The sequence below is a fragment of the Glycine soja genome, chromosome 14, assembly GCF_004193775.1.
Source record: "Glycine soja cultivar W05 chromosome 14, ASM419377v2, whole genome shotgun sequence".
In the NCBI taxonomy this organism is placed as follows: domain Eukaryota; kingdom Viridiplantae; phylum Streptophyta; class Magnoliopsida; order Fabales; family Fabaceae; genus Glycine; species Glycine soja.
Window position 1 is genome coordinate 600385 of NC_041015.1, and position 25996 is coordinate 626380.

The window sequence follows — 25996 nt, forward strand, 5'->3', positions numbered from 1 at the left end:
TGGGCAATTATTCAGAGGGGTAAAGGCTAATGTGCGCATGGTGCCAAAATATTCTGGAATCAATGATTTTGAGAAAATTATATAGGTTTGATGAGGGGTATATAGGTGTAATGGGGGCATCAAATAAAATGAATGTCGGCTATATACCTTACCCTCCAATATATAATAATGAACGAAAGAGAATCAACCCAGCAATAGTACTAAACAAAGTGCCAATTTGATTAAAAACTACTATCAAGAGCATAATTGGTTTGACCATCATTGCATGGATATTATTATATTAACTTAATTTTTTTTATCATTTTAAACATTTAATAAGTTAATCTTAATTAGGTGGTGATCAACGGCACAAAAACCCTCATATATAGTTTTAGACTTTAGATCTGTGAATTTCTTGCCTTGAGAGTTAATCATCATTGTGGGATATGGAAGTAGGGTTATGCCTATTAATTAATGATGATTTATGATTAGTGAGAAATACTTTTTTCGAAAATATGTTAAGTTTTAAAGTGGAGTCCCACTTTTATGATTTTTGCTATGGCGGTGAGATTTGTCATTTCTAGACAAAATAGTAACTACCAACACTGTTTTACATACAGACAGATTATTGCTGTTTATTGGCATGCCACTTTTTCTTGCGATCCAGAACATTTCCAGTGCTTAAACAATATTACAATCTTTACATTAATCAATTATGATAATGAGAACCTGTTATACGGTACTGTTATGTTGGAAAGTTAAGAATGTACAAGTTTCACTGAGAGAGAAAAAGTTTTCATAAAGTTCAACAAAAGAGGAGGAAATAGTGTATATACCTACCTAGCTAAGAGTGATAGACAGATTACCGCACGGATTATTGTCTAATGAGATTAGATGAGCGTGAATATTTCCTTAACGAGTTGGCTTCACATGCTAATCACATATGTAAGTTCAATTGGTTAGCCGTTGTTATTGTTTATGTAAGTTAATTTATTTCTGTAAAAAAAAAAAGGTCAATTATTGAATGGTCTTTTTGCTGTGAAAATATATTGTTTACAACATATATACTTTGTGCATATCCACACAATTTGGATTGAGTTAATAAAATAAAACGTTTCCATTTCTTATATTATAGTCAGATCTATAAACAAATTTACTCTGTATTCATACTTTCCTGTTAAGCTAAATATAATAATAAACTCATCTATTTCTCATTATCTGGAAGGGAGGGGGGTGTCCTACTTTCTAATGTAGAATTGAAAAATTAGGAATTGTTTGATTTGAAAAACATGTTTTTAATTTTAGTTATAAAAATGCCATATTATTTTCCTATATTTCTTATTTTCAAAAGTTATAAAAAAAAGTAAAATATTTTTTTTGTTATTTTTTACTATTTTTATTATTTCTTAAAGAAACTAAAAATAGAAAATGAAAACAGAAGCATTTCCTCAAAATCAAACAGGTCCTTAAGTATTAATTTTTCACAAATATAAATTTTCTTGTAATTTTTAGCATTTAACTTACTCATACTAAAATAAAATAAAAAAGTTATAATTCGCCATTTTTTAAAATTCTGTGATAAAGGGTAGAAAACAAAATTCCGTATTATGAATGCAGGTCAGTTCGATTCGGGTGATATAACAACATATTGGAATATGATGATGCAACCTGAACTAGCTATGCTTCCTATTGGCACCATTATTTTGTTTTTTTTTTTAAGGGGAGTGTTCATCATTGCCAATTTGGCTTGGCACCATTACTTTTTTTTGGCCTGTTCATAGTTGGCAATTTGGCACCATTACCATGAAGTACGTTTATCAAGTAAAATCATAAAATATTTATTCACAACAATATAATATTTTTCAACGTTATTATATAAACAATATCTTCCGCCGAAAATAAGTTGACATATAGCCAGAGGTAAGTAGTGGTTGTATATTTTACGAGAAAGAAAGTAAAACCTACGGTTTTAGGAGCCGTTAAGTTTATAAATTGATATAATTAATTTTAAATTGTCAATAGTGATTAAGATGTATTTTTTAAATGAATTTGAATTATAATATTTACATCTTTTACTATAATTATAATTTTTACATTGATATACGGGTTGTAGAAAAAGAAAATACTTTTATAAGATTGGCAAACAGAACACTTGAGGGTCAAAAAGAAAGTGACCAGCCAGAAAAGAATTAATCCAATCATCAAAGCAACTCTTAGATGGTTAAAACTTGTAGGGCCATGCTTCATTGTAATCCACTTCGGCATAATGGCATTGGAAGCTTTGTTACTTTCCCTTTCCAACTTTTCTTTTCACTTCTTCTTGCCATGGAAACTACCACGCTATATTTATTTATTTATATTAATTTATTCATCTTTTGGAGCTAAGTACTATGTTCATGTGGGAAGTGCATTACTGTATGGGGCACATCATGTAACTATGTGAGGTTCAATAATTACAAAATCCAGTTGGGCATAGACCCACCACAATGCCTATTATTCTCCCTAGGAAGATTTCTCTTCAAGAATATGCATTCTATTCCTAATTATTCCAGCTACAGGATTTCTCACCTTTTCTTTGTAACTTATTGATTTAACCTATTAAAGACATGGAATTTATAACCTTTCGATCTATTCTTTTATTTTTTTTTTCTTCATATAATGGTTTTAAATTAATTAATAGTAACAAGAAGAAACTATTTTCAAATGCCTTAAATTTATTACAATTTCCTTGCATGGTTGTACAATAATTATTTTCTTTATGTGATCTTATTTTAAATCCATCTTATTGGGGGCAGCTTAATTTAGGTTTGGTCGTCATTTTCGTGGTTTTCAAGAACTACCAAACAAAGCCGTTTACCTTCAAATCTTTGTACAATATGTCCGCATGTTTGTATTGATTAAGAGGATCTTATAATGTGAAATTTAGTATTGTATGGCTGTTACATAATAATCCAACGACTCAATCAATGCTCCCTCTTTGATGTAATTCAGTGTTGGTTAAGAATTACGAAATAGGTCAATCTGAAATTATTTATGGACCCATATTTTATAGTCTACTCACCAAAGCTAAATAATTAAAGAAACTTGTGGAGAAAGGTAGGGATATATATATATATATATATATATATATATATATATATATATATATATATATAAACCATTTAATCATAGGTTAAGAGAGTAAGTTTAAAGGTTAATTTGATGACTGCGGTCTCTAGCTTTTAGGGGGAGGGGAGGGAGGCAAATACATTTTTTTCTTTAGTGAGCGTCTAATTTTCATGTTGGAAATAATTGTAAGTAGAGATTTCATTTGTCTTGCTGAATGAAATTAAAATTTGCTATCCACATGGATATCTGAAACAAATATTCACAAATTTTATAAATATTTATTTATTTGTTGATATTTGTTTTTTTATGAATGGAAACTAATATACAAACAGAATAATAGAAACTAAAGAGTAAAGTCTAGTAAAAGAAACATTAGAGGCATCAGCCAATAACAGATGTTGAACATTAGAGGCATCAGCCAAGAATCTTGTCGAGCCAACCAGTCGGGCATATTGTTATGATTATGAACATGCTTGAAGGACAGATCCCAGTGCAAATGCTTGAAGTTAGTTATCTTTTGGATAAGTGCTGCATATGGATGCATACCAATATCATCCTAATCCAATAACTAAAGAGTAACTGTAGATTTGTTGATTTTTATTTTTTTTTTCTAAACAGTATTGATATTTATAAGCATCTATGAATATTTATTTAAATATAAAAATTTATTAAAAAAAAGTAAAAAAAGAGAGATATATACACCTTTAAAAAATTAGTACTATTTATCTTATACATAAATAAAAGAGTTTAATGGTTATACAGTATTATCAACCAATAAATTTTAAGATAGTTATAAAATTAATAAACTTATCAAGAAGATTTATGATTAGATGATGATATAAAATTATTTTATTTTAGATTATTGGTATATATTTATTCTTCAAGTAAAAACATTTAAGTAGTTTTAATTATTTGTACTTGAGAAAATGGATACCTTATTGGAAGTGTTTAAAATTGAATCAAATTGTTTAAATCATCAAATTGTTCCAAAAAATTAAAAACTTACCAAAAGTAAAAATTAAAATTACCAAATAATTAATTTTTTTATGATCAATTAGTTGACTATACACTATCAATAAATATACTTTTATATTATAAATCAATCATAAATCACTATTATATAACGTTTAGTTGTGAAGGTTAATAATTTTTTCTTCCATGATAGTTATGTTTTTATCCTCAAATTTAGGTCTAGGTCACTGTTATTTTTGGTTCTTTAAATTTAAATTTATTATTTTGAGTTCCTCTATTACAAAAAAAGTCTCCCTAGTAAAAAAGTCACAATGCGTATGAATAGTCAAAAATCAGTTCAGAAGAACTAAAAAAATATATTTTTTTAAAATTAAGAGACTAAAATATAATTTTAATTTAGGAGACCAAAAATAACAATAACTCAAATATTTGAAACAAAAATATATTTAAGCCTTTGAATGAAAGACTTAGGTTGATCCAAAATCAGGTTATATTTTAAAGAATAAAATGTAATTATAATTATTAATTATAGTTTAATTATTTTAAATTAATAATCATAATTAAACTTAACTTTTTAAAACGCAGGTCGTTCATTCTATAGGAGGCAAATTTAAGATTGTTAGATGCATATTTTTATTTAATTTACTTAAAAAATATAATCACTTATTTTATACTTATAAAAATAAATATTTTTAAAAAAGAAAAGTAAATCACTAACATGATATAGTATTCGTAAGATAATTATATTTTTTAAGTACGTGGTTAAGAGCTTAATTCTTAAATCTATTTTTATATATAATATAATATAATATATAAGAAGATATTAGTTCCTCGAATAGATTTTGATTCATCCAAAATGAAAAATCACTAATTCTCTCACAAAGAATAAATCCATACCAAGATAACTGAAAAAAAATTAAAGGAAACGATTGTCCTTTGATCAAAATAAAGATAAGCTCCGAAAACTTGAAAGAATGAAAATTATTCAATTTATTTTTAAAACTCTTTGAAAAGTTTTTTAAGTCCGGTTGTGAGGTCTAAATATTTAGTATGAATCATAATTCTAATATTTTTAGAATCCATTTTCTATATTAAGGGTGAAAACGGCCCAAAAGAAATTGATTGTTCTTTTGTTTTGTATAAAGAAATAAAATAAGAGTAAAAATATGTAAGCCAAAAAAAGGAAAAATAGATTAAAAAAATTATAGATGGTTTGATTTAAGAAAAATAAAAGACAAATTAAGTAAAAGAGAAAAGAGAAAAATAAAATAAAATATCATAATCGATTATATAAAACAAACATATGTAAATATTTGGATATGTGTTTAGGAGGCACCTAAGTGGGTCATATCCATGTTCAAGGTTGAAGCTATTATTCGTAGCTTTTCTTTTTCACATCCAAGACACGGTGCTTCAATATCAATCCAAACATGTTGATTATCAATTATATATGTTTTTTAACACATTTATTTTGTCATTTTGCATATAAAATGTAATACAATTGATTCTAATACAAACATGATCCATTATTATTTTATCATACACCTTCAGTCAAGTGAACTACACTTCTAAGACTATATTCTCATCAATTCTTTGCTATTTCGGCTCTCTTTTGCACCAAAATATTTTTATGCAGGACTCACAAATTTTAAATTTTTTTCCAATACTTCTTCATATGTCAAACTATGAATTTTAAATTCTTGTTCAATAAAAAAAAAAACACATTCTGGAACACTTTTTCCTCCAGAATGTAAACATAACCTTAAATACTTTTTCCTCCTTTTCAACTCACTTCTGCTGTGTTTCTCTTCAATCAAACACAACATAAATAAATTTCAGTAACTAGAAAAATTGGTCTTTTAACTTTCAATTTGGGATACTGCACATTAAAAAAAAAAGAGAAAAATAAAAAAGTGAATCACAAACATGCAGTAGAAAATAGAGAGAGAAAATTGAAGAATATAACTACGTAAGGTAACATCAGACATTTGATACAACGCGGGTATCAAACATTAACAAGATATCTGAATGCAGTGGCAGATAGCAGCCAACAGCATTGTAGTTTGCCTCGGATGCACAATAACTGCTCCTTTCAATTTCAACGTAATAAGCAATGCCTATTACAATTAGCTATGCCCTATGCTTGTGTTAGTATGCAGCTACTAGCTAGTCTACTCTCAGTTAGAGAGACACAATTATACAATACTAAAATAAGATGATAATTTTTATTTGAATAAATAATCAAATTCACCCTTAAAAATATATAATGTCGTGGTAAACTAATTTATGAAAAATAAAAAATATAAATTTAATTTTTGAATATGTAAGAAATATGACGAATTAATTTTATTGTTAAATTTGTAAAATTATGTTTTTATTAAATTTTAATATTTAAGGAACAATTTGATAATTATATATTTTTTGAAGATCACTTTAATATTAAATTACAAATTTAAGATCAATGTGTTATTAAATTGTCTTTGATATTAATTTATTGTATTTTTTACATATTAAAAAAATAAATTTAAATTTGTCATCTTTGAGAAACTATTTATTGATGTCTCATATTTTCATCAATAAATTTGAATATTTATTAAGTAAAAGTTGAATTATTATATATTTTGGATTTAAAAATATATTATACCCATATCATCATGTCTATGTTAAAGTATTAAAAAATGAATAATGACATATTATTCTCTCATTACTGTTAATCTTGTTAGGATTTTATAAAAGAAACACTGAATAAAAAACAAATATTTAATATTGCAAAGTATAAATTTTTAATATTTTTTATTTAATAAATAAAAGGGTAAAATAGTAAAAAAATGTTACTATAAAAGGATTTATTAGAATGGTTCTTTATAAATATTACTGGATGCCATATTTTTCATAATTCTTCCTAAATACAACTGCAACATGTACAAGTCTGAAGTTGACAACTTAATCAAAATAGAGACAAAACTGATAAAAAGACAAAAGACATTATAAATTAGCTCACCTATCTATTTTCCTGACACACAACCTTGTCTTGACCAAGCTTGATAGCAACCTTTGCTCTGATGATTTTTATCTTTGCAAATGTCTGTAACCCTCAATACTAGCTAGCTAGTGAACATTATTTCTGCTAATACAGTGTCAGTTAGCTGTTTATATTTTATAATGTTTAATTATTTATTTAGTCTTTATAATTTTTAATTTTTTTTAGTTTTTATAGTTAATAAATATATTTTTTTAATTCTTAAAGTTTATATTTTAATTCCAAAAAATCTATTAAAATTTTTTTAACTAAGGGAGTTAATTATAAATTTCAAAGATTAAAAAATTTATTTATTAAATTTTAAGAACTAAAAAAATTTATTTATTAACTATAGGAATTAAAAAAGATAATTTTAGAATCTATAAGAATTAAATGAATAATTAAATCATTTTATAATAATGGGTGTGAAGAGGACATGCTGATGCTAGTGGCTTTACAAATTGAGCATGAAAGATTATAATCTCCAAGCTTGTCTTGAAATGATTTACCATATTGACTCTTGGTCAAATTGAAGATTTCAAATTTATTTTTGTTTTACTCATATAGGAGCTAGCGTTTGGAGACCATTTGGGTAAGAAGGTGTCCCCCACCTATGGTGGAGACACGACTACCACTTAAAACCAGTGGCAGTTGAAGTTTTCAACGGCTGAATCAATTTAGAGCATGCTCATGTTTCAAAGAATAAAAATATGTTGGCGAAAAAAGTTTTAAGAGATAAGTATGTAATTAATATACAGAATGAATATTGAAGATAAAACCTATATGATTCGTTTTTATAAAAGAGTGTTCTAACTTTAAGGTACCGATTAACAAAATAAAAATAGTTATTATACAAAACATTTATAAATAATTTAATATTTGTTTTAAAAGTATTTAAAATGTTTAATCATAATTAATATACTCTTGGAGTTTTCATTAATGAAATCATTCTTTTTTTAGATATTAATAATGAAATCATTCTTGAACATACAAAAATTAATTTTTACATTAATCAACACTAAGTTATTTATTTTCTTAAAAAAATTAAGTTATTTATTAAGTGGTTCTAAATGTATATGTTTATGCGCGCTTGCTAATTTAAAGCAATGTTAATTGATGATTTAAATTCAATAATTAAGAAATTTAAAAAATTATCATTACAACATATTGTGAGATGAGAACGTTTTAAAGAAAAAATCAAGTTAAGATGCAAACTTTAAAAGATCGTTGGTAAATCTAAATTTATAGAGTTTTTTTTAACATGTTTCAAAGCATTAACTTGGTGGAATATTGTGAGAAAATAATTCATATTATATATTTTTTGTGATTCATGATTTCAATGGTTTAAATGAAAGAAAAATGCGTGAATAAACTTCTCTTTCTTGGATTTTTAATGTAGGGAAGATGAACAATAGTGAGAAGCTTCAAATTTTATATCTCCTCTTTGTCAAACTCTAGAAATGTGATTGAAGTCATCTTGGTCCCCGTGAAAAGCTTAAATATAGATCTATATTTTTCATGAAGAGAGTTTGATTATGATTCCTCTACAACATCGTCAAAAAACTAATCAGCACAAGTCAATGTTTTGAGCATATTTAGAGATGTAGATGTTGAATTATACAGTGTTTGACAGGTGAAAAACATTGTCGAGTGCGTAATGTTCACTGCTTAACGTTGAGGCGAACTAGATTTCTGGAAAATTTCGTGTCTAGCACGATTTTGACCTTTGTCTTGTGCTAGTGTGTTCATGATGCTCTCATGTTCCCTGCATATTGCTATTCGTCTAAGAAATTATATCATTGGGGACAGTTTTTTTTAATCTTCCTAGGACTAGAAGCTAGAAAGACTTCGAAGTTGGAAGAACCGTTACTGGTGGTAGAGAAAAAATGAGAAGAGAAAAAACTAAAAAGAAAAAGTTATAATTATATTTTTTAAGTTTTTTTATTTTATTAAAAAATTAGAATCTTACTAATCAGTTCTTAAGATATTAGTTAAAGAATTAAAAAAATATTTATCATTTTTCAAAAAATTATTACCCATAACTTTTTTTTTTTTCATACAAAGTTTTGATAAACATACGTTTGCCCTGCAGATACCTGTACAATTCCCTGATCACCTCTAATATGACATTGACCTGTTGTTTAACTCAACAAACTGCTTCTGTCTGAAGTTAAAAGTTACCAACGAAGAGTTCTGTGCCTAGGACTAAGGGTTTTCGTAGTTAAAATCTGAAAAGGATTTCCTATCTTTGTCTCTTAAAACAATTCTGTCATCGCTTTATGATTCCTCTCCTAAAATATTTTTTATTCCTATTTCCTTATATATAGCTCGTTGAATAATAAAATGGGTCAAACTTGGATATAGCTCGTTGATTTTCGAGGCTTAAGTCACAATAATCACTCCTTGATGGCTAATTCATGTAAAACAGAAAAATGTAAAGTGGAGATTCACCTTCCTCTAAAAAGGGTTTAATATTGAATATTGATAAAAAAAAAAATCACCTTCCTCTAAAAAGGGTTTAATATTGAATATTGATAAAAAAAAAATCACCTTCCTCTAAAAAGGGTTTAATATTGAATATTGATAAAAAAAAAAAAAATCACCTTCCTCTAAACCCCAAAACATTCTCAGCTTCCTTGGCTAACTACTACATTCTCAGTACCTGATCATGCACAACCGGCCTCCCACCTAGATTCCTAGAAAGGGGAAGAAAGTGTGGCAACATAGGCGTGAAACAATAACGTGGCTATAAAAACCAAGCAAAGTGAGATGTCATTGCATTCATCACACACAATCACAAACAGTAAACATTCAAGCAAAATCTCATCCTTTCCCTAATGGCTATCTGGTTTGTGATCCTTCTTACATTCTTTGCCATTGGTGAATCTCAGTCCACAATGTCATTCAACCAAACCGACCTGCAGGCAGCCATGACTGACATGAGAAGTCGGTCCTACTATGGATTTGTCATCCTCCTCAAAATACTAAACAGCCAGCCCAACTCACTGCAAAACAATGATTTGACATTCCTAATGCCAAATGATGATGAACTATCTCAATTCTCAATAGCTCTAGACCAGCTTCATGATTTCATACTCAGCCATCTATTACATTTTCCAAATGGCTCTGTGGTTCCCTCTAGCGTTCCAAGCAGGGTGATCAGCATCACCAACGGTGGGAGAACAGGTTTGTTTGTCAACAATGCAAGGATTGTCACACCAAATGTGTGCCAAAGCTCTTCCATAAGATGCCACGGAATCAGTGCTGCTTTGACATTTGGCAACATGGTGCCTTCCCACCGAGCTCCAAAACCCAAGGAAGACCCAAAGAACAGCAGTGTGACAAACCCATCCTCAACTGTCGAAAAGATGAATATCCCACCTTTCCAGTAAGGCGAGAAAAATACTTTGCCCTTCAGCTGTAATGTCGTTTCGTTTTATCAATAACATAACATTACTTTTACTTTGTCTCCACAATGATCTATTTGGCCTGTAGTCCTGATCCAACTCACTCACCACAATGTTAAACATATTGACTAACTAATTAGATTCCACAAATCAAGAAGCAATCAATAATTTGTCACAAATGCGTATTCATACATATACCGCATAGAACAAACCAAATTTCAAACTGAGTTAAGCCTTTACTTACTAGTACCTCTTTGATCTACAAAAGGCTTACATTGTCTTGAACCTAATGGAATTAGACTAACTCTTCATCAATTGTGCAACAGAATAACATTGCTATAATATGTAAAAGATTATAACATACACTGAACCAGTACTCATGGGTTTGTTCTGAAAGGGTGGCACTCATTAGATTGACCATCTTCCTTGGGAGGAACACTGTAGAGAAGATCATGGATTTTGGAATACATCAGCATTGAAGAGGGGTCACCCCCACTACTGCTTTGTGATACACGAGAAGTCTCCTGCAATTTGATCTTCTCATACAGATATTGCTTCTCAGCCTCAGCCTCACTTAATTTTTGCTTCAGATAGTTGCTAGTATATTCTTCCTCTGATTTATCTGACTTGGCAAGAGCAATCCTCTGGAGCTGCTCTGCCTCTCTTTTAGCCTCATTAGCCTTTAACTGGAACATATCAGCTTCTGCATTTTTAAGCCTCACAATTCTCTCCAGCTCTTCAATCTGTAGCTTCTTTTTTTGCCTGTCCATTTTCAGTTTTCCTGCTTCTCTGGCCTTGTCTGCTAATTCACGTTCACAAGCATCAAAAGCCAAGCGAGCCTTCTTGAACATTCTCATCTTTTCATCAGCTACTATTTCCATCTTTCTTATAGCCTCATGCACCACTTCAGCAATTCTATTGCATGCCTCCTGGGGAGCAATCAGCCTTCCACTTTCTGTATTTTCCAGGATTTTTGGAGAGTCCAGCTCAAGCTCTTCATATAAGAAAAGCATTGGTTAAATCAAGAAGAAAGGATAACTAATAAGGTCATAGAATTAATTTTATTGATTATACATGTTTTTAACAATGCAAATCACAATTTTATTCCCAGATGTCTTCAAATTCAGGTTTTAATGAAGAGAAAGCAGGAAGTTTGGAGATAACCTCAGAGTATAGTCTAAAAGCTTCTTTTTTTAATCATTCCAAACACAGTTTTAATGAAATTTCAACTTTTCAATACAAACATATACTACTATAATATGAACATAGTAAATGGGCCCAAAAAAAATGCAAAAATCAATAATGTTGTATTCACACTATGTGCATGTGCACCCACATGCGTGTAGCCTATGTCAAGGCAGAAACTTTAGAACTACAATTTGCAGGTAAACTAGAAAACTTGTACCTTGGAAAACCATCAATATTGCCCTGCATGCTGCCTTAGATTCCACTTTCCCACTTTTCAATTTTTCCTTGAGATCATCACACTTCCAATAAAGTTTCCTCCCTCGTGGGTCTTTACTACCATGAAAGATCCTACTGACAAAATCAAGTTCCCTCATCAAGGCCTCTCCATCCCATGATGGTGCACAATGCTGGAAGACATCTTTAACCCAACCCAGAAGTTCTGAAGTCCTGTTGCATGCTTGACACCTGAAAACCATTTCACTTGGCCCTGCTCCATTCTTTGCAGAAGGGCCCATACAAATAAGTTGCTCACGTATGGCACAGTCTGTGTGAGTCCAATGAGAACACAAATCACATCCAATCCAGCGGCATGTATTTACTTCAAAGTCAAACTTGCTGCAGATAACACACATGCAAAGATTGCAGAAACCATTGCCATTAGTGCATGTCTCACAGGTACAATCTTCAGCAGGAAGTTGGTTTTGGCAAGCTATGTTTCTGCATCTCTTGTACACAAATATTTCAATCAGCGATGTTTGTGATAGACTGATGCTAGGATGTAAAAATCCCTGAATTCCAGTATTTATTGCAACAAGGATTTCAAGCTGTACACGATGTGCTCTTATCAATGTCTTGGCTGTTAAATCAGATCTACTCTGAACAAGCTTTTGCAAAATGAAAAATTCCTCTCTATGCTGTGAGCCATTCCCTCCCTCAAGGATAACTCGAAGTCCATTTTTCAGTTCTTCAAGAAATTCGTCAGGTAGATGATGCATTTTCTCACATATTATATCAACTCGTTCTCTTGCAATGTCCTGAAGACTAATTTTGTCTGCACTAGAAACACGGCGAATAACTGACTGATCAGGGCAATCCATCTCTGTTTTTCTATTCTCCATCTTCTTTGCAGCAATTGCATCAGCAGTAGGCCAGGTTTCTCGAGAACTGGCACTTTCAGTAGGAGATTCACGGAGATTGTCAGAGTTTGTTCTAGGCTCCTCGGGAGAAAGGCGGGGATCCGAAGAAACTAGAGATAGAGAGGTTTGTAGTCCTCCAACCCGTGACTGCTGTCCTGGAGGGAGCATTCCTTTTTTTTTCACAAAGGCTTCTGTTTTATGTTAGAGCCTGGTGACCTACCCAAAAAATATTTACTTTGTCTGTAACTAGCAAAGGTGATTATATACCACTGCACATGATTATCACATATTCTTTGTTATGCTACAAATAGTTAAATACTAAAATGTTACAAATGAGCGAGGAACTTGAGAAAATTCATAATCTGCTAAAAGTTGCAGGCTTACAGCCTTTCATCCTCTGCCCCCACTCCACATAAACCTCCAAAACACAGAAACATTACAAAAGACAAAGCAAGTACTAGAGACTAGAGACTGGAGAGAATAATTATCAAACTATTTAGTATGCAATCAGGCCCTAATTTTTCCACAAACTGATGCCAAAAAACAAAATACATTCGAAAAAACATATTATCATAATCTACACAATAATCACAGGAAAATCCATCAGTGATAACGGGAAAGAAGAAAAATTAGAAAGTTTAATACCAGTGATTTCACTCTTGATTCTATTATGCAACAAGCTTCTTATCAAATAAAGAAGCTTGAGAGATATGCAATCTCTCACAGAAACTATGATGTCACACAAGTTCACTCGTCAACTCAAACAATAGATCAAATGATAAAGATGCAAGTTGAACGACCCGGCACAGAAAGTTGACCTTAAAATTGAGACCTAAAAGTTGCAGCAAAGGATGCTTCAAAGGTTGATCGAAATTCACGCAATCACAGCAAAAATATCCTTGAAAAAATAAGAACGATGATTTGGATTAAAAAGGAGAGGAAGGTTACCAGAGAGAGGAGAAGAAAAATGGAAAGGAGGCTAATCGATTGGAGTATGTATCTTCATTGTTCACAACTTAATAAAAGAAGAAATGGGTTGGCTAGGTCAAAATAGAAATGGTCTGTTTGTCCATTTTACCCTGACCGGTTCAGACCGGGAAAAGGACTGAACCGGCGAATTAAGAAGAACACGACAAAATAGAATAATCAAATTGATTTTATTTTTTGTTTGAACTGTGGAAGTGGGAAGGAAGGTGGTCTGGTCGTGTTTTCCAACGGTGACTGGTTCACACGGTTGACTAGCGTTTCATGTTTACTTATTCATAATTGTGCCATCTTATTCTTGTTGGGCAAAAGCGTTAATTAACTCTGTCCAGTACCGTAAATTTTCCACCAAATTATGCCAAGTCATTACAACGCTCCTAATGGAAACCATTACTCTTTGGATTTGATTGTGATGGGTAAGTATGATTGAAACAATTTCGATTTCATTATACTAGTACTGTTCAGTGCTTCTTCCTTTGGTTTCTGAATTATCATGAATTGTTTTTGCTTTTATAAATTCTTTACTTTCGTTTATTTAATTTTTTTTTTCATCTTTTGTCACCAATTCCCTTTACCTTCCATTATGATTACATAACATAATAATTGGGTCCCGGACCAAGTTTTTCTTCTAATTTTTATATACATTAATTGCAGCTAACAGTCTATTTTTACTTATGACATCACATTATAAATCACAAGCTAAAAAAAAAAAACTCTACATTTTTCTCTTCATCTCATCTCATCTAATATTAAAAAACACCCCCTTATTTCTCTCATAAATCAGTTGAGAGGTAGTGTACATAAATTATATACAATTGTTGCACAAGAGACCTCCTAGTCCTAGATCTTCTTTCACTTGACAAAGTGCAAGAAAAACATTCACACAACTTCATTGGCCACCTCCACCACTGCACAAGCCAACCAAGTCGATCAGTGTTGTGTATAACAAATCAAGAGACAAGTGACCTAGGAATTTCCTATATTCAGATGCACCATCCGTGATGCTCATATGAAGCTTTTGCTCCTCTGCAAAACTGTCCTCCATGACCAACCACCAAGATATACACCCTTCACTATTTTCTGGATCAACAACACTTGCAACCAGGCCAAGTGTTTCACCCTGCTCCAGCTCAAAAGATAGGCATAAGAAGTCTCGATTTGCTTTTATCCCAACCACCATAGCTACCTGATAGAGCCGATTAATAATTTGGCTCGCAACCTGCATGATTTCAATTGCAGTAATAAGCTTGCTGTATAATTACACGTAAGACTCACATATATGAAAATTCTCCACTTAGGAATACGAAAGTCACTGCAATGACATCAATTTTTTTCTCACTTTATCTGCTGCATAATAATCACAGGAAGATCAGCTAAGTTGCAGTTATATTTGTTTATTGAATGGGTTTCCTCAAACTTTCATTTGAACAGGCCTGCGACATTTGGAGAACCTTCAGCTTTAACGTTGATGCAATCATCATTTACCACCAGCTCATAATAATCAGATGTTTTGGTTTGGCTACCACGAAGAATAGATTGAGGAACCTCCATGTAGATTGTCCATGACGAAGCCCGAGAATGCCATGTGGGATTAGAAATTAGCTGTAGATATGGGACCTTGCATACCTGCAGGTATAAAAAACTTAACAAAATGTCCATTTTACAACCAACTTCGGAAAGAGTCATACCACGTTTTCCAGCTCTGCAAGAACTTTTGTTGAAAATATCCTGTGAGCCAAAGATTTTAAAAAATGACCAAGAAGACTGGACCCATCCTTTTCCTGTACGCCAGACAAACGATTTCCAACGGAAATTGGTTTTTCGCCACCTTTTCCAAATATATGTTCAAGAAAAATCTGTTGAATATCAATCTCATAGCAGATGGAATTAGAAAGGAGGGCGAGCCCTGGTGCAGCGGTAAAGTTGTGCCTTGGTGACCTGTTGGTCATGGGTTCGAATCCGGAAACAGCCTCTTTGTATATGCAAGGGTAAGGCTGCGTACAACATCCCTCCCCCATACAGATGGAATTAGAAAACTGCCCTTTCTTAGAGGTAAAATTGCATTTTCTACGTTATCGGTGAGTTCACCTTCAACTGTAGAATGATCTTGACTATTGGACACTAGTATTAAGTACACAGAGGTTCCTTGACCTAAGCTTAATTGTAAATAGTTTTCCCGTATTCCAATCACACTGGCACCTGCAACTGATTAAATGTTTATTGATTCACCAGATCAAACACCTGGAAGCATAAGAATCGAAAGAAACAAACCACCACCAAGAAATGTTCAAGTGAGGATATTGGACAAACTAGACAAGCAAACCAACAACAACAATAATGAAAGAACAAATTATTGATAGGAGTGAATGTGTTTTCTTAACAAAGGAGTGAATTACCTGTTCATTGAAAATAGCTTCATGTACTTCACGAAGGAGTGAATGTGCTTTCTTAACACACTCTTCATCACTTAAGGACTCTTCACCTGTTTCTCCCAAATTATGCTCACCTGAAAATTGGGATTTGTTTTCATTGGATTTCCTCCGTGTATCATCTGTTTGTACACCAACAAAACCCAATTGGAGAGAATGGCATAAATCAGGAGACACATTTATTGCCAGCATTCCAGCTGCATCGTGATTGACTCGAACAGTGGACATAGACAATGAGCGAATAATAGCTGCTTGGTCGTATGAGTTATCAAAGAGATCAAAGGTGAAGCCTTCATTCCCTGGAACAATAGCTGCCTGACGTTGCCGTTTAACCTTCCAATTTTGCTGCAACCTGTCCACATATCAGGTCATTTGATAACTAGTGACGTAAGCTATAAGCTAGCGTTCTCCTATAGTGAGTTTCTTTAAATTATTGATGAAATGAATACAGGCGTGTTAAGTTACTTGAGAACCAGCTTTTGAAGGCAACGAAACATGGTTATTTGTGATCTAAACATGTTCCCAAATTCTTGTCAGCATTGACCCAAATAAGTTAATAGTAAAGGCAAAGTTAAGAAAGGAAATTCACCTGATAAGGGCACCATAAAACCTAGCTTCCCGAGCAACCTGTTGTTCAAAAGCCTTGGCAGATTGCTTGAAATATTTCCCAACATGCTGCAGAGAATAGACAGTTTGTTAAAAGATTTCATTACTTGTCCAAGTAAAAGTTAAACCAATTGTGATTGTCATTGACAAGTTTTACGAGACTCAAGTTGCTACAATTTTTATTTAAACAAATAAACTTACTACAACTTACTACATTGAAAAAAAGGAGGTGATCTTGAACATCAGTGCAAATTTTCTTTAAAGAAAAAGGACAGAAGAAAATTTACGCGGTAACATTGCAGCTTGATGGCTGCAGATACAGCCCGGTCAGATAAAGCTTCATTTGGTAATAGTTTTGGTCTTGTCATGCTAGCCACTGTTACCGCATCATTTGCTTCAACCTAAAAACAATAATATGAACAAAACATCATGTCTGTATTGTCAGACTGCACATAACTTACACATTTACACTATAAACAAAAAACACCCAAGAAAAATCTTAATCAAATTCAAAACACGGTTGCCATCCATAATATTGCAAAGAAGTTGGTTATACAGGAAAGGTTTCATTACTATCAAATGGCATGATGCTTAATTATGAACCTGTGATTGTTAGTTCTCTGGCATTTTAAGTTGACATTCATAAAAGTTCTCTCAACACTGTATTCCATTCCTTGATGAATTACATGAAACTAACACAATTTCCTTCCTTTAAGCCACATACTGGCTTTTTCTTCTAAAGAATGTTCCAAAGGAAGCCCTTACTTGGCAGAGAGTAAGATGCACTACTTACAATGTTAATGAGATCTATAATGACAGAGAGCTCCTGATGAGCCAACTGCAAATTTTCTACCAAGTCCTGCCATTGCCATGTCGTTGAGGTCTCTCTTGAGCTCTTCTGCTTCTTCTTCTCCTCATCCTTCTCAACAGCCCAAGCGAAGTCAATTTGCCTAATTAAGGATAGCCTCTTCGCATCGTAATCCAGATCTCTGCAATAACAGAAATGTAAACAGAAAGTAGAGTTCAATGTTCTTGTTCCTATCAATAATTACTTTGAAATGGCATCTGCATTAGGAAACATTTAAGAGAAAAAGATTGAGAAACATACGGCGGGAATCGTTCAACTCCATTTTCTTCAATGGAATCCAAGCGCTTGATTGGTAGCTTGTCAAGGGAGATTTGCAATTGCATGCCATCGTCTATTTTCTAGGAAAGTTTTCCCAGAAAATTCCACCGTCCGTGCTGTGGCGTGAAAGTGAGCTTAAGAATCAAGAGTTCCTAAAAGTAGAAGCCCAACTCAACATGAATTATGAATTTCTCTTCCGTGATACAGAGCAGTCTTTAGCCAAGAAGACAATTGTCTCCTTGTTGATGTAGTACAGAGTTAGTTTAACCAAAAACAAAGTAAACCACAAGATGATCATAATAGTGTGTGCATGTCTTATGTCTAAGCATTTAAATTCCAACACAACTATCATGTAACAAAGACCCATTTCCTCTCTCCTTTGGCATTCTGAATTTTCATTATTAGTTAGCTAAAGCCTCAACCACCTAAGGGAAAATTGAAGGAGCTAAAAGCTACATGCAGATAGCATTAGCAAGAGAAATTAAGCAAAACTGATTTGGGCATCAATAGAAATTTTGGTAAGACTGATGTCAAGCACATCACACATCAATGCAAAAAATAGATCAGTAACAAGACAATCTGGGTGTAAAACAATGGAGCCTAAAAGACATTTATCATGCCATGCATAATCATTCATCAAAAACAATTTTTATTTCAAAAACGTGATGTAAATCTTATAAGTAGGACATAGTTATTGTTAAGATAACTCCATGAGAGGGCTTAGTTTATGAAAAATATATTTAAGTTCAAAATATATGCACTAAATCATCGATGAAAGCTATTGATTGAAAACTAATGAATGATTTCATATCTAACAATACCCTTCCAATTATTGTAATATTTTATGTTATAACTATAGAAGATATCATTTGCCTAAAAGGTTAATTGCAGGAGTAATTATTAAAATTTAACTTATTCAATTGAGACAAGACAATATAATCAACCTTAAAATACTAAAGAAAACATCTTCAATATAGTCACATCACATATAATAGGTTTTTCCTTCCTCCATAATATTTCTCCTTTATCCACTACACAATCTATAAAATAGGCAATTTGGCATGTTGCTGGAATCTTGTAATACATCAGCACCACCATTTAGATTATTCCAAATTTGCATTGACCATATACTGAACAAACTTTCAGGGAAAAAAGTAACCGAATTCAATGCATTTACCCAGTTGTTATTTTATATGCTGATAAATGAATATATTGGGGGAAATATATCAAATTGTGTTATAATCAGCATAGAACTTACCATCAAGCCATTTTTGGCTGGCTATTTTTTCAGTTGGGGATGTGCATGGATGTATTTGTGGATAAAATTTGTAATATATAAATAGATAAAAGATAGACTTTTTTTTTATTGGGTGAAAAATCATATATGTCTTTCAACCCACTTAATCAAAGATAATGATAGACATTTAAATAAGTATGGATGAATAATTTAAGCAATATTTATTTTTATTAATAAAACGGTAGAGATAGATATTTTTATAATAACTTTCACACGTTCTCGATCACTTGAGTTAAACTACTTCTTGATATATTAAAGTATTTGTTGTTATTGTACTCGTTAAATACTTGTTGTAATCAAATTATTTAAATATTTCTGTTAAAAAATTATTTGGATTTGTGAAATTTAAATATTAATTTTATTAGCTTTTATTTGAACTTAGAGAATTGAATTATCTTGGGAGATGTTTCTTGAATCTTTTTGCATTTTTGGGAATGTTATTCTTAAGAATATTAGATGTTTTTGTATTATTGAGAATGTTATTTTTGGGTATTTCAAGAAAAATACATTTGTTTAACTATTAAAATTGATTGAAAATATTTTTTTATATTCTCATAAATATTTTAAATATGTGTTTGGTTCATGCTATTTTTTTCCTAAGAATGTATGTTATATTACTAAAATATTTTTTTTTATATAAAACAACTCATTATATACACCTACATAATAAGACAAGAGACCAAACACTATAGTTTGCAAATAACACTGAAGAATCTTACAAATTTTTCCAATAAATTCTTTAACCAGATCTTACTATTAAAGAAATGTAACACCAAAATATTCCCTTTAGTCTTGTAAAGGACAAGCAAAACAAAAGAAATGTAAAACAAAACTTACCACACCCCAAGTAAACAAAAAAATAAAATCGATAAATTGCCTTCATATCAATAATTAAATTTAACAGACATCTACAGTATACCTGTCTTCTCTTTAAATTCACAGCCTTTGTTGTCAAAGTTGAATTGCAGAATCTAAGATACTAACTGATATATTTAGGTATTGATATCGAGAGTATAATAAATTTTTTACATGTTTAATACAATTCTCACCTCATAAAATTTCATATTTTCATTCTTTTTCATGAGAGTCATCTCAATACAATATTTAACATAAGCATGAGTAACTCACTATCCTAAGAATAAAAGATATGCAGAAATATTTTTTCAATTACCTTTAAATAAATATAAAAATATACATTTTCATCTTCTCATTTCCCGAAATCCTTAAAAGGATATGGTTTAATAAACACTCGCTAAAGTTTATTAAGTTTTGTTTGAATTTATGGGACTGAAGTATTTTAATATTTAAGTTTAGTTTCTAAAATAAAGTATAATAATTAATATAATTGTGTTGAAATTTAAATAAGATTTAATTATTTATTTAGTTTTATAATTTTTAAATTTATCTTTTTTAATCTCTATAATTAATAAGTAAATTTTTCTGAAATTTAATAAATAGATTTTCTAGTCCTTTAAATTTACATTTTAATTATCATCAAAAACCTCTTGAGAATGAAATATAAACACATGAATTAAAAAATTTACCTATTAACTATAAGAATTAAAAGAGATAAATTTAGAAACCAGTGTAATTAAACTTTTAAATAACTTTAGTTTTGACCTTTAAATGATATTTTGAAAGAAATGGTAAAAATAAATAAAAATTATAGTGAAAGCATCTAAATATCCACATATTGTAAGATGGTCCTGAGTGTATCTGGAATGATGTTAAGATGGTCCTCTTCCATCTCCTCCGCCACGCCCTTCACCTCTTCAACGAATCGTAGTCCTCCAAAGACACGCCGTGGTTTTCGGGTGGAGTCGTTGAAGCGGAGTTCGAAACCAGCGTCTGCGGAGTTGGTGAAGGACCCCAATAAGGACTTGTCCCGCATTCTCCGAACCGAAGCCGCCATCAGAGGCGTTCATAACAAGGCCAAGTCTTCCTCCCACAAACAGCTCTGGCCCAAGGCCCTTCTCGAATCCCTCGACGACGCCATCAAACGCTGTCGTTCGCACTCCGCTCTCGAGGCCAGTAATTAATTGATTTTAGGATTAACATTTTCTGTGTCTGAACTCTGAAACAAGTAATTATTACTTATTATTATTTGCAGATTTTTGCACTCCTTCGTAAGCAATACTGGTATCAACCACGATGCCGAACGTATGCAAAGCTTTTGATGATGCTCGGCAAGTGCAGGCAGCCTGAAGAGGCTTCTCTGCTCTTTGAGATCATGTTGTCTGAAGGCCTTAAACCTACTGTTGATGTCTACACTGCTCTTGTAAGTGCTTATGGTCAAAGTGGTCTCCTTGATCAGGCTTTTTCTACTGTTGAAGATATGAAATCAGTTGTTGACTGCGAACCAGATGTATATACTTATTCTATTCTTATCCGTTGTTGTGCGAAATTTCGTCGTTTTGATCTGATTGAACATGTTCTAGCAGAGATGTCGTATCTGGGCATCAAATGCAACTGTGTGACGTATAATTCTATCATTGATGGATATGGTAAGGCTAGCATGTTTGAACAGATGGATGATGCATTGAATGATATGATTGAAAATGGAAACTCCCACCCGGATGTTTTCACGCTGAATTCTTTTGTTGGAGCATATGGAAATGCTGGGCAAATCGATAAGATGGAGAAGTGGTATGATGAATTTCAGCTAATGGGGATAAAGCCAGACATAACAACGTTCAATACGATGATAAAGTCCTATGGAAAAGCTGGCATGTATGAGAAGATGAAGACTGTTATGGATTTCATGGAGAAGAGGTTTTTCACTCCAACGATCGTAACATATAATACTGTCATTGAGGTGTTTGGCAAAGCTGGAGAGATTGAGAAAATGGATCAACACTTTCTGAAGATGAAGCATCTAGGAGTGAAGCCTAATTCTATAACTTATTGCTCACTTGTTAGTGCTTATAGCAAAGTTGGGTGCATTGACAAAGTTGACTCAATCATGAGGCATGTTGAAAATTCTGATGTAGTATTGGATACTCCCTTCTTTAATTGCATAATTAGTGCCTATGGTCAGGCTGGCAACTTAAAAAAAATGGGCGAGTTATTCTTGGCTATGAGAGAAAGAAAATGTGAACCTGATAACATCACTTTCGCTTGCATGATCCAGTCATACAACACCCAAGGCATGACTGAGGCTGTTCAAAACTTGGAAAACATGATGATTTCTGCCAAAAGTAGCTTGGGTATGTTGTGCTATTTGTTCTTTGATGCCTTTTCTATGTTTTCTATGTTTCGCCCGTCCTATTGTGCTTGGTAGGAAATGCCTAATCTAATAAACATTCCTTGGTATTCAAGTGTATGCCACTATTGCGCAGGACAATGTTAGATTCCTATTAGTGTTACTCTGTAAGTGATATAGTTAGCTAGTTAGGTTGGGCTGAGACTGGCAAAGAAATAAGGCATAATGCAAAAATCATGCAAAGAGGCTCTATAAATCCATACATGCTGTTAATTTATCAGGTGTACTCATCTTCTCAAACTTGTTATGCGAAAGTAGTAGTTATGCATAGGTCTAAAGGGAGGGGGGGGGGGGGGGGGTAAGTGGGTTTTGGTAGGCATTCTGTTTTGTATCAATGTAAATGAGGAATTGCTGAGGCACGGAATATTGTTTTCTCCTAGTCCTTGGGAGGAAGACCATTTGTTCTCTTTGCCTTTCTATATTTTCTTGTTTTCTGCAATAGTAATGCCTTAGTTTTGCTTTTCACTAATTGATTCATTATCCCTTGAATAATTTTTATATCATCATTCATCAACACACCTTACCCAATGTTTGATCAACAGGCACTAAGTTGATTGGATGCTAGCATAGATAATTGTGATTGAAGACTTAACAATTCTACTCATGGTGATCCTGATTTGGAAATCTTTGAGAACTTCAGCAGGTAAGTATAAGTACATTATTATTCTGAAGGAATCTTTTTTACCCGTCAATTTGGAAGTCATTTACTGTATTATGTTCTGGAAAATATAGCTTCCTACTTCTATTCATAGTTTGTTGGATAAAAAAAGAAGCATATCCATTAAAAGCATTGTTTTCACTGAATTCTCTTTTTCCTTCTTATAGCTCCTTATATTCTACTATGCCTAAAATTCACAAGATAGAAGCCTGTATAAACTGAATGTATGCTTAAGTCTGAAATGTAACTAGCACCTTCAAAACACTTTCAAAGTCGTCAAAGGTACCTTAAAATCTATTGAATACTGTATCAAGCAGCCAATTGCAGAAGGTATCCTTTGATCCAAAGAGGATGCCTGTCATTCAAATAGAATTCCTTCTCTTGGGGAACACCCTGTTTTGTTCTTTTCAAAGGAAGTTGTTCTTTCTTTTTTGTTTCATATTGTAATCTTATGTTTTGGATTTTAAGATGATTCCTTTACTGGTTTTCAATCTAATCAGTGTAGGTGAATCTCTCTTGAGCATGGAAAAATTTTAGTCTGTATGTCACCTGATTTTATCATCAGTTTCAACTTTTAATTGTACTAACATGCCTTTGTCATGTTAAGTGCACAGTTGTTTGTCATTGCCTGAAAAGTGAATCAGGAAGACCACAAAGTTTATTTCATAACTGGTTGGTCCAATAACTTTGGGATTTGTTTGAGGGTAAAAAGTGGGAGAATTTTTTGGGTAGAATTTTTTAAGGAAGTGAGTTTAATAGAAGTAATATTTCTTTAGGGGGGATGATTTTTTTTACCCTATTATTAGGGTGAAACTTCACCCCCCCTCCCCCCCCTCCCCTTAATAATTATTGTTCTTTCTAATTTCTGATTCTCTTGATCGCGAATTGTTTCTTTCTGTGTGTCAAATGCGTCTGTGCTGCCGGGGGTGACTTTTACAAATAGTCTTTTGCATCATCACCCTTAAACTTTGCTGAATTTGGAAATTTGTGTTTCCTGCAGGGATTCTATAGATGATATAGCATTGGAGTGCATGTTGCTTGAAGATATAAAAAATGTTGGGTTTTATTTATCATAATCTCAAGTGTAGTTTCAATCAATTTTGGTGTCCTGCATACCATTATGTATGCAACTCAGTCAACCAATTGGGTTAGGTGTTCAATTTTGAAAGACAGACTACGATACCCGGTGCTTTGCAGTCTATACAGCTCATACCCACCTTGCTTACTGATATTGCAATGTGCTGTATGGATGGGTTGTTGCATCCCAAATTTCCAATAATACCATAGCGTATCACCAAAAATGCTAGTAACACTAACATTTTTCTTTTGACATACTCTCTTCTATTGGGTGAAATTTATGTTGGTCCCATTAAATATGCAAGTCTCTTCTCATTTAGTGGGTTTCGTTCCAAAACTAGTAGGACCTACATGAATTTTAACAAGTAGAAAATAGTGTTACAAAGGAAGTGTTGGTGTTTTATTTGCACTTTTCTTTATACCACCAAAAATCCTCAAAGCAAATGAGTTGTGCACCAAGTAATTGCATAGTTTGTCTATAATGTATGAAATATAATAAAGTCCATCCATTTAATTGTTAAAATGAATGTGCTTCTATGCTTGTGGATTTGTCATTACTTGAATGTATTATTACTACTTTGTGTGTGAAACTATTTTTTCAGGTAATTTAAAATTCTTTTTTTGTTTTGAGCGTAACGTGGAATAAGTCATCACTCTTTGCCAAGAAAACTCATTTCCATTGCCATGAATACCTGACTATGATGCCTTACGGTGGGAGAGGGGATCCCCTGAGGAAAGATTATCAAATTATTACTAAATATGTTATTAATTTTTTGGATTAATATTATTTTGCATGCTCACTAGGAACACAAGAAAATGACCAAGAGAATGAGAAGAGAAACAAGAAAATGACCAAGAGAAAAGAAGATTTATAGGTCATGTTAGCTAAAAGGTAAGGAAGTAAAAGTGTATGAAAGACTGTCACAACCATGCTTTTTTTATATGCAAGGATTACTTGTATATACCATTCTTCTAGAGGTGAATGTGTTGTTTGGTAATTGGTATATGATATATGTTTTCTTATTTAAGATGGGACGGTGACAAATTTCCATACTTGGATGGACTTTCAATTCATCATGTAATACTCTTTGCATTGTATCTTTTAATCAATACATTTTTAATTTGTACATTGTTTGGTAAGGGTTTTCTATATTTTGATGGGCCTTCAATTAATCACGTAATACTCTTTTTATCTGTAGAGATGGAATACTTGAATGCATGAATGATCTCATAAATTTGAAAATTCATTTGCTTATGTCTTTATCAACTTTCAATATTAAATCAAAGTCGAGAAAAGGGTGGTACCCCTTAACGTGATGCTGTGGACAAAATCCGTTTAGGCCTACATTAACGTGCTAGGGTGCAAATGGGTTAGTGTGAGGGTGTTGGTGTTGGGTTGCAAAAAGGGTGAAGGAAGGGGGTGGGTGCGACACAGAAAGGGGAGGCAAGAATGAGGTGTTTGGTAATGATGCCGAGAAGGGTAATGAGTGGGTTGGGTGCCACCACATCAACCCACCACAACAACGAACGCAACAAGCATGACCTCATCAAATCAAAATTGAACAATTGAAAGGTGAACTTTGCCAACCGTAGGCCTCATCAAACATCAACATAACTCAGTGGGATAAAGAAGGCAATGACAATGAGATTGTCAACACAAGCACAATATATGATATCAGCAAGAACGATGGTTTTCAAGCACTATAGTGATGGGGGTTTCACTATTTTGGTGCAAGTGGGTAACGCTG

At 32.3% G+C, this 25996-nt stretch overlaps 4 protein-coding genes across 11 annotated transcripts; 2 read left to right on the forward strand and 2 right to left on the reverse strand.

Annotated features, from left to right (window-relative positions):
* Positions 1–9795: 9795 nt before the first annotated feature.
* On the forward strand, positions 9796–10589 carry LOC114385224. Its single transcript, XM_028345250.1, has one exon. The coding sequence runs from the start codon at positions 9916–9918 to the stop codon at positions 10468–10470; it is 555 nt and encodes a 184-aa protein (XP_028201051.1). The 5' UTR covers positions 9796–9915; the 3' UTR covers positions 10471–10589.
* A 32-nt stretch (positions 10590–10621) lies between these two features.
* On the reverse strand, positions 10622–13879 carry LOC114385223 (OBERON-like protein). Of its 7 annotated transcripts, none has more exons than XM_028345243.1 (3): positions 13758–13879; positions 11891–13078; positions 10863–11479 (listed from the first exon to the last, which is right to left on the reverse strand). In XM_028345243.1, the coding sequence occupies exons 2-3, from the start codon at positions 12975–12977 to the stop codon at positions 10863–10865; spliced, it is 1704 nt and encodes a 567-aa protein (XP_028201044.1). In that variant the 5' UTR covers positions 12978–13078; positions 13758–13879. The 7 variants fall into 7 exon arrangements, with proteins under 7 accessions (XP_028201043.1, XP_028201044.1, XP_028201047.1 ...); XM_028345246.1 differs by having other exon boundaries at positions 11891–13025; positions 13758–13854; XM_028345248.1 differs by having other exon boundaries at positions 11891–13017; positions 13628–13819.
* A 634-nt stretch (positions 13880–14513) lies between these two features.
* On the reverse strand, positions 14514–18661 carry LOC114384531 (mediator of RNA polymerase II transcription subunit 17-like). The gene is made up of 6 exons (XM_028344224.1): positions 17937–18661; positions 17622–17817; positions 17116–17229; positions 16812–16897; positions 16190–16574; positions 14514–16034 (listed from the first exon to the last, which is right to left on the reverse strand). Exons 1-6 carry the CDS (start codon positions 18017–18019, stop codon positions 16011–16013), a joined length of 888 nt encoding a protein of 295 aa, XP_028200025.1. The 5' UTR covers positions 18020–18661; the 3' UTR covers positions 14514–16010.
* A 2273-nt stretch (positions 18662–20934) lies between these two features.
* LOC114385379 (pentatricopeptide repeat-containing protein At3g53170) lies at positions 20935–25278 on the forward strand. 2 transcript variants are annotated; one of them, XM_028345429.1, is made up of 4 exons: positions 20935–21278; positions 21362–22457; positions 23056–23156; positions 25053–25278. In XM_028345429.1, exons 1-3 carry the CDS (start codon positions 20952–20954, stop codon positions 23076–23078), a joined length of 1446 nt encoding a protein of 481 aa, XP_028201230.1. In that variant the 5' UTR covers positions 20935–20951; the 3' UTR covers positions 23079–23156; positions 25053–25278. The 2 variants fall into 2 exon arrangements, with proteins under 2 accessions (XP_028201230.1, XP_028201229.1); XM_028345428.1 differs by lacking the exon at positions 25053–25278 and adding an exon at positions 24172–24834.
* Positions 25279–25996: the final 718 nt, after the last annotated feature.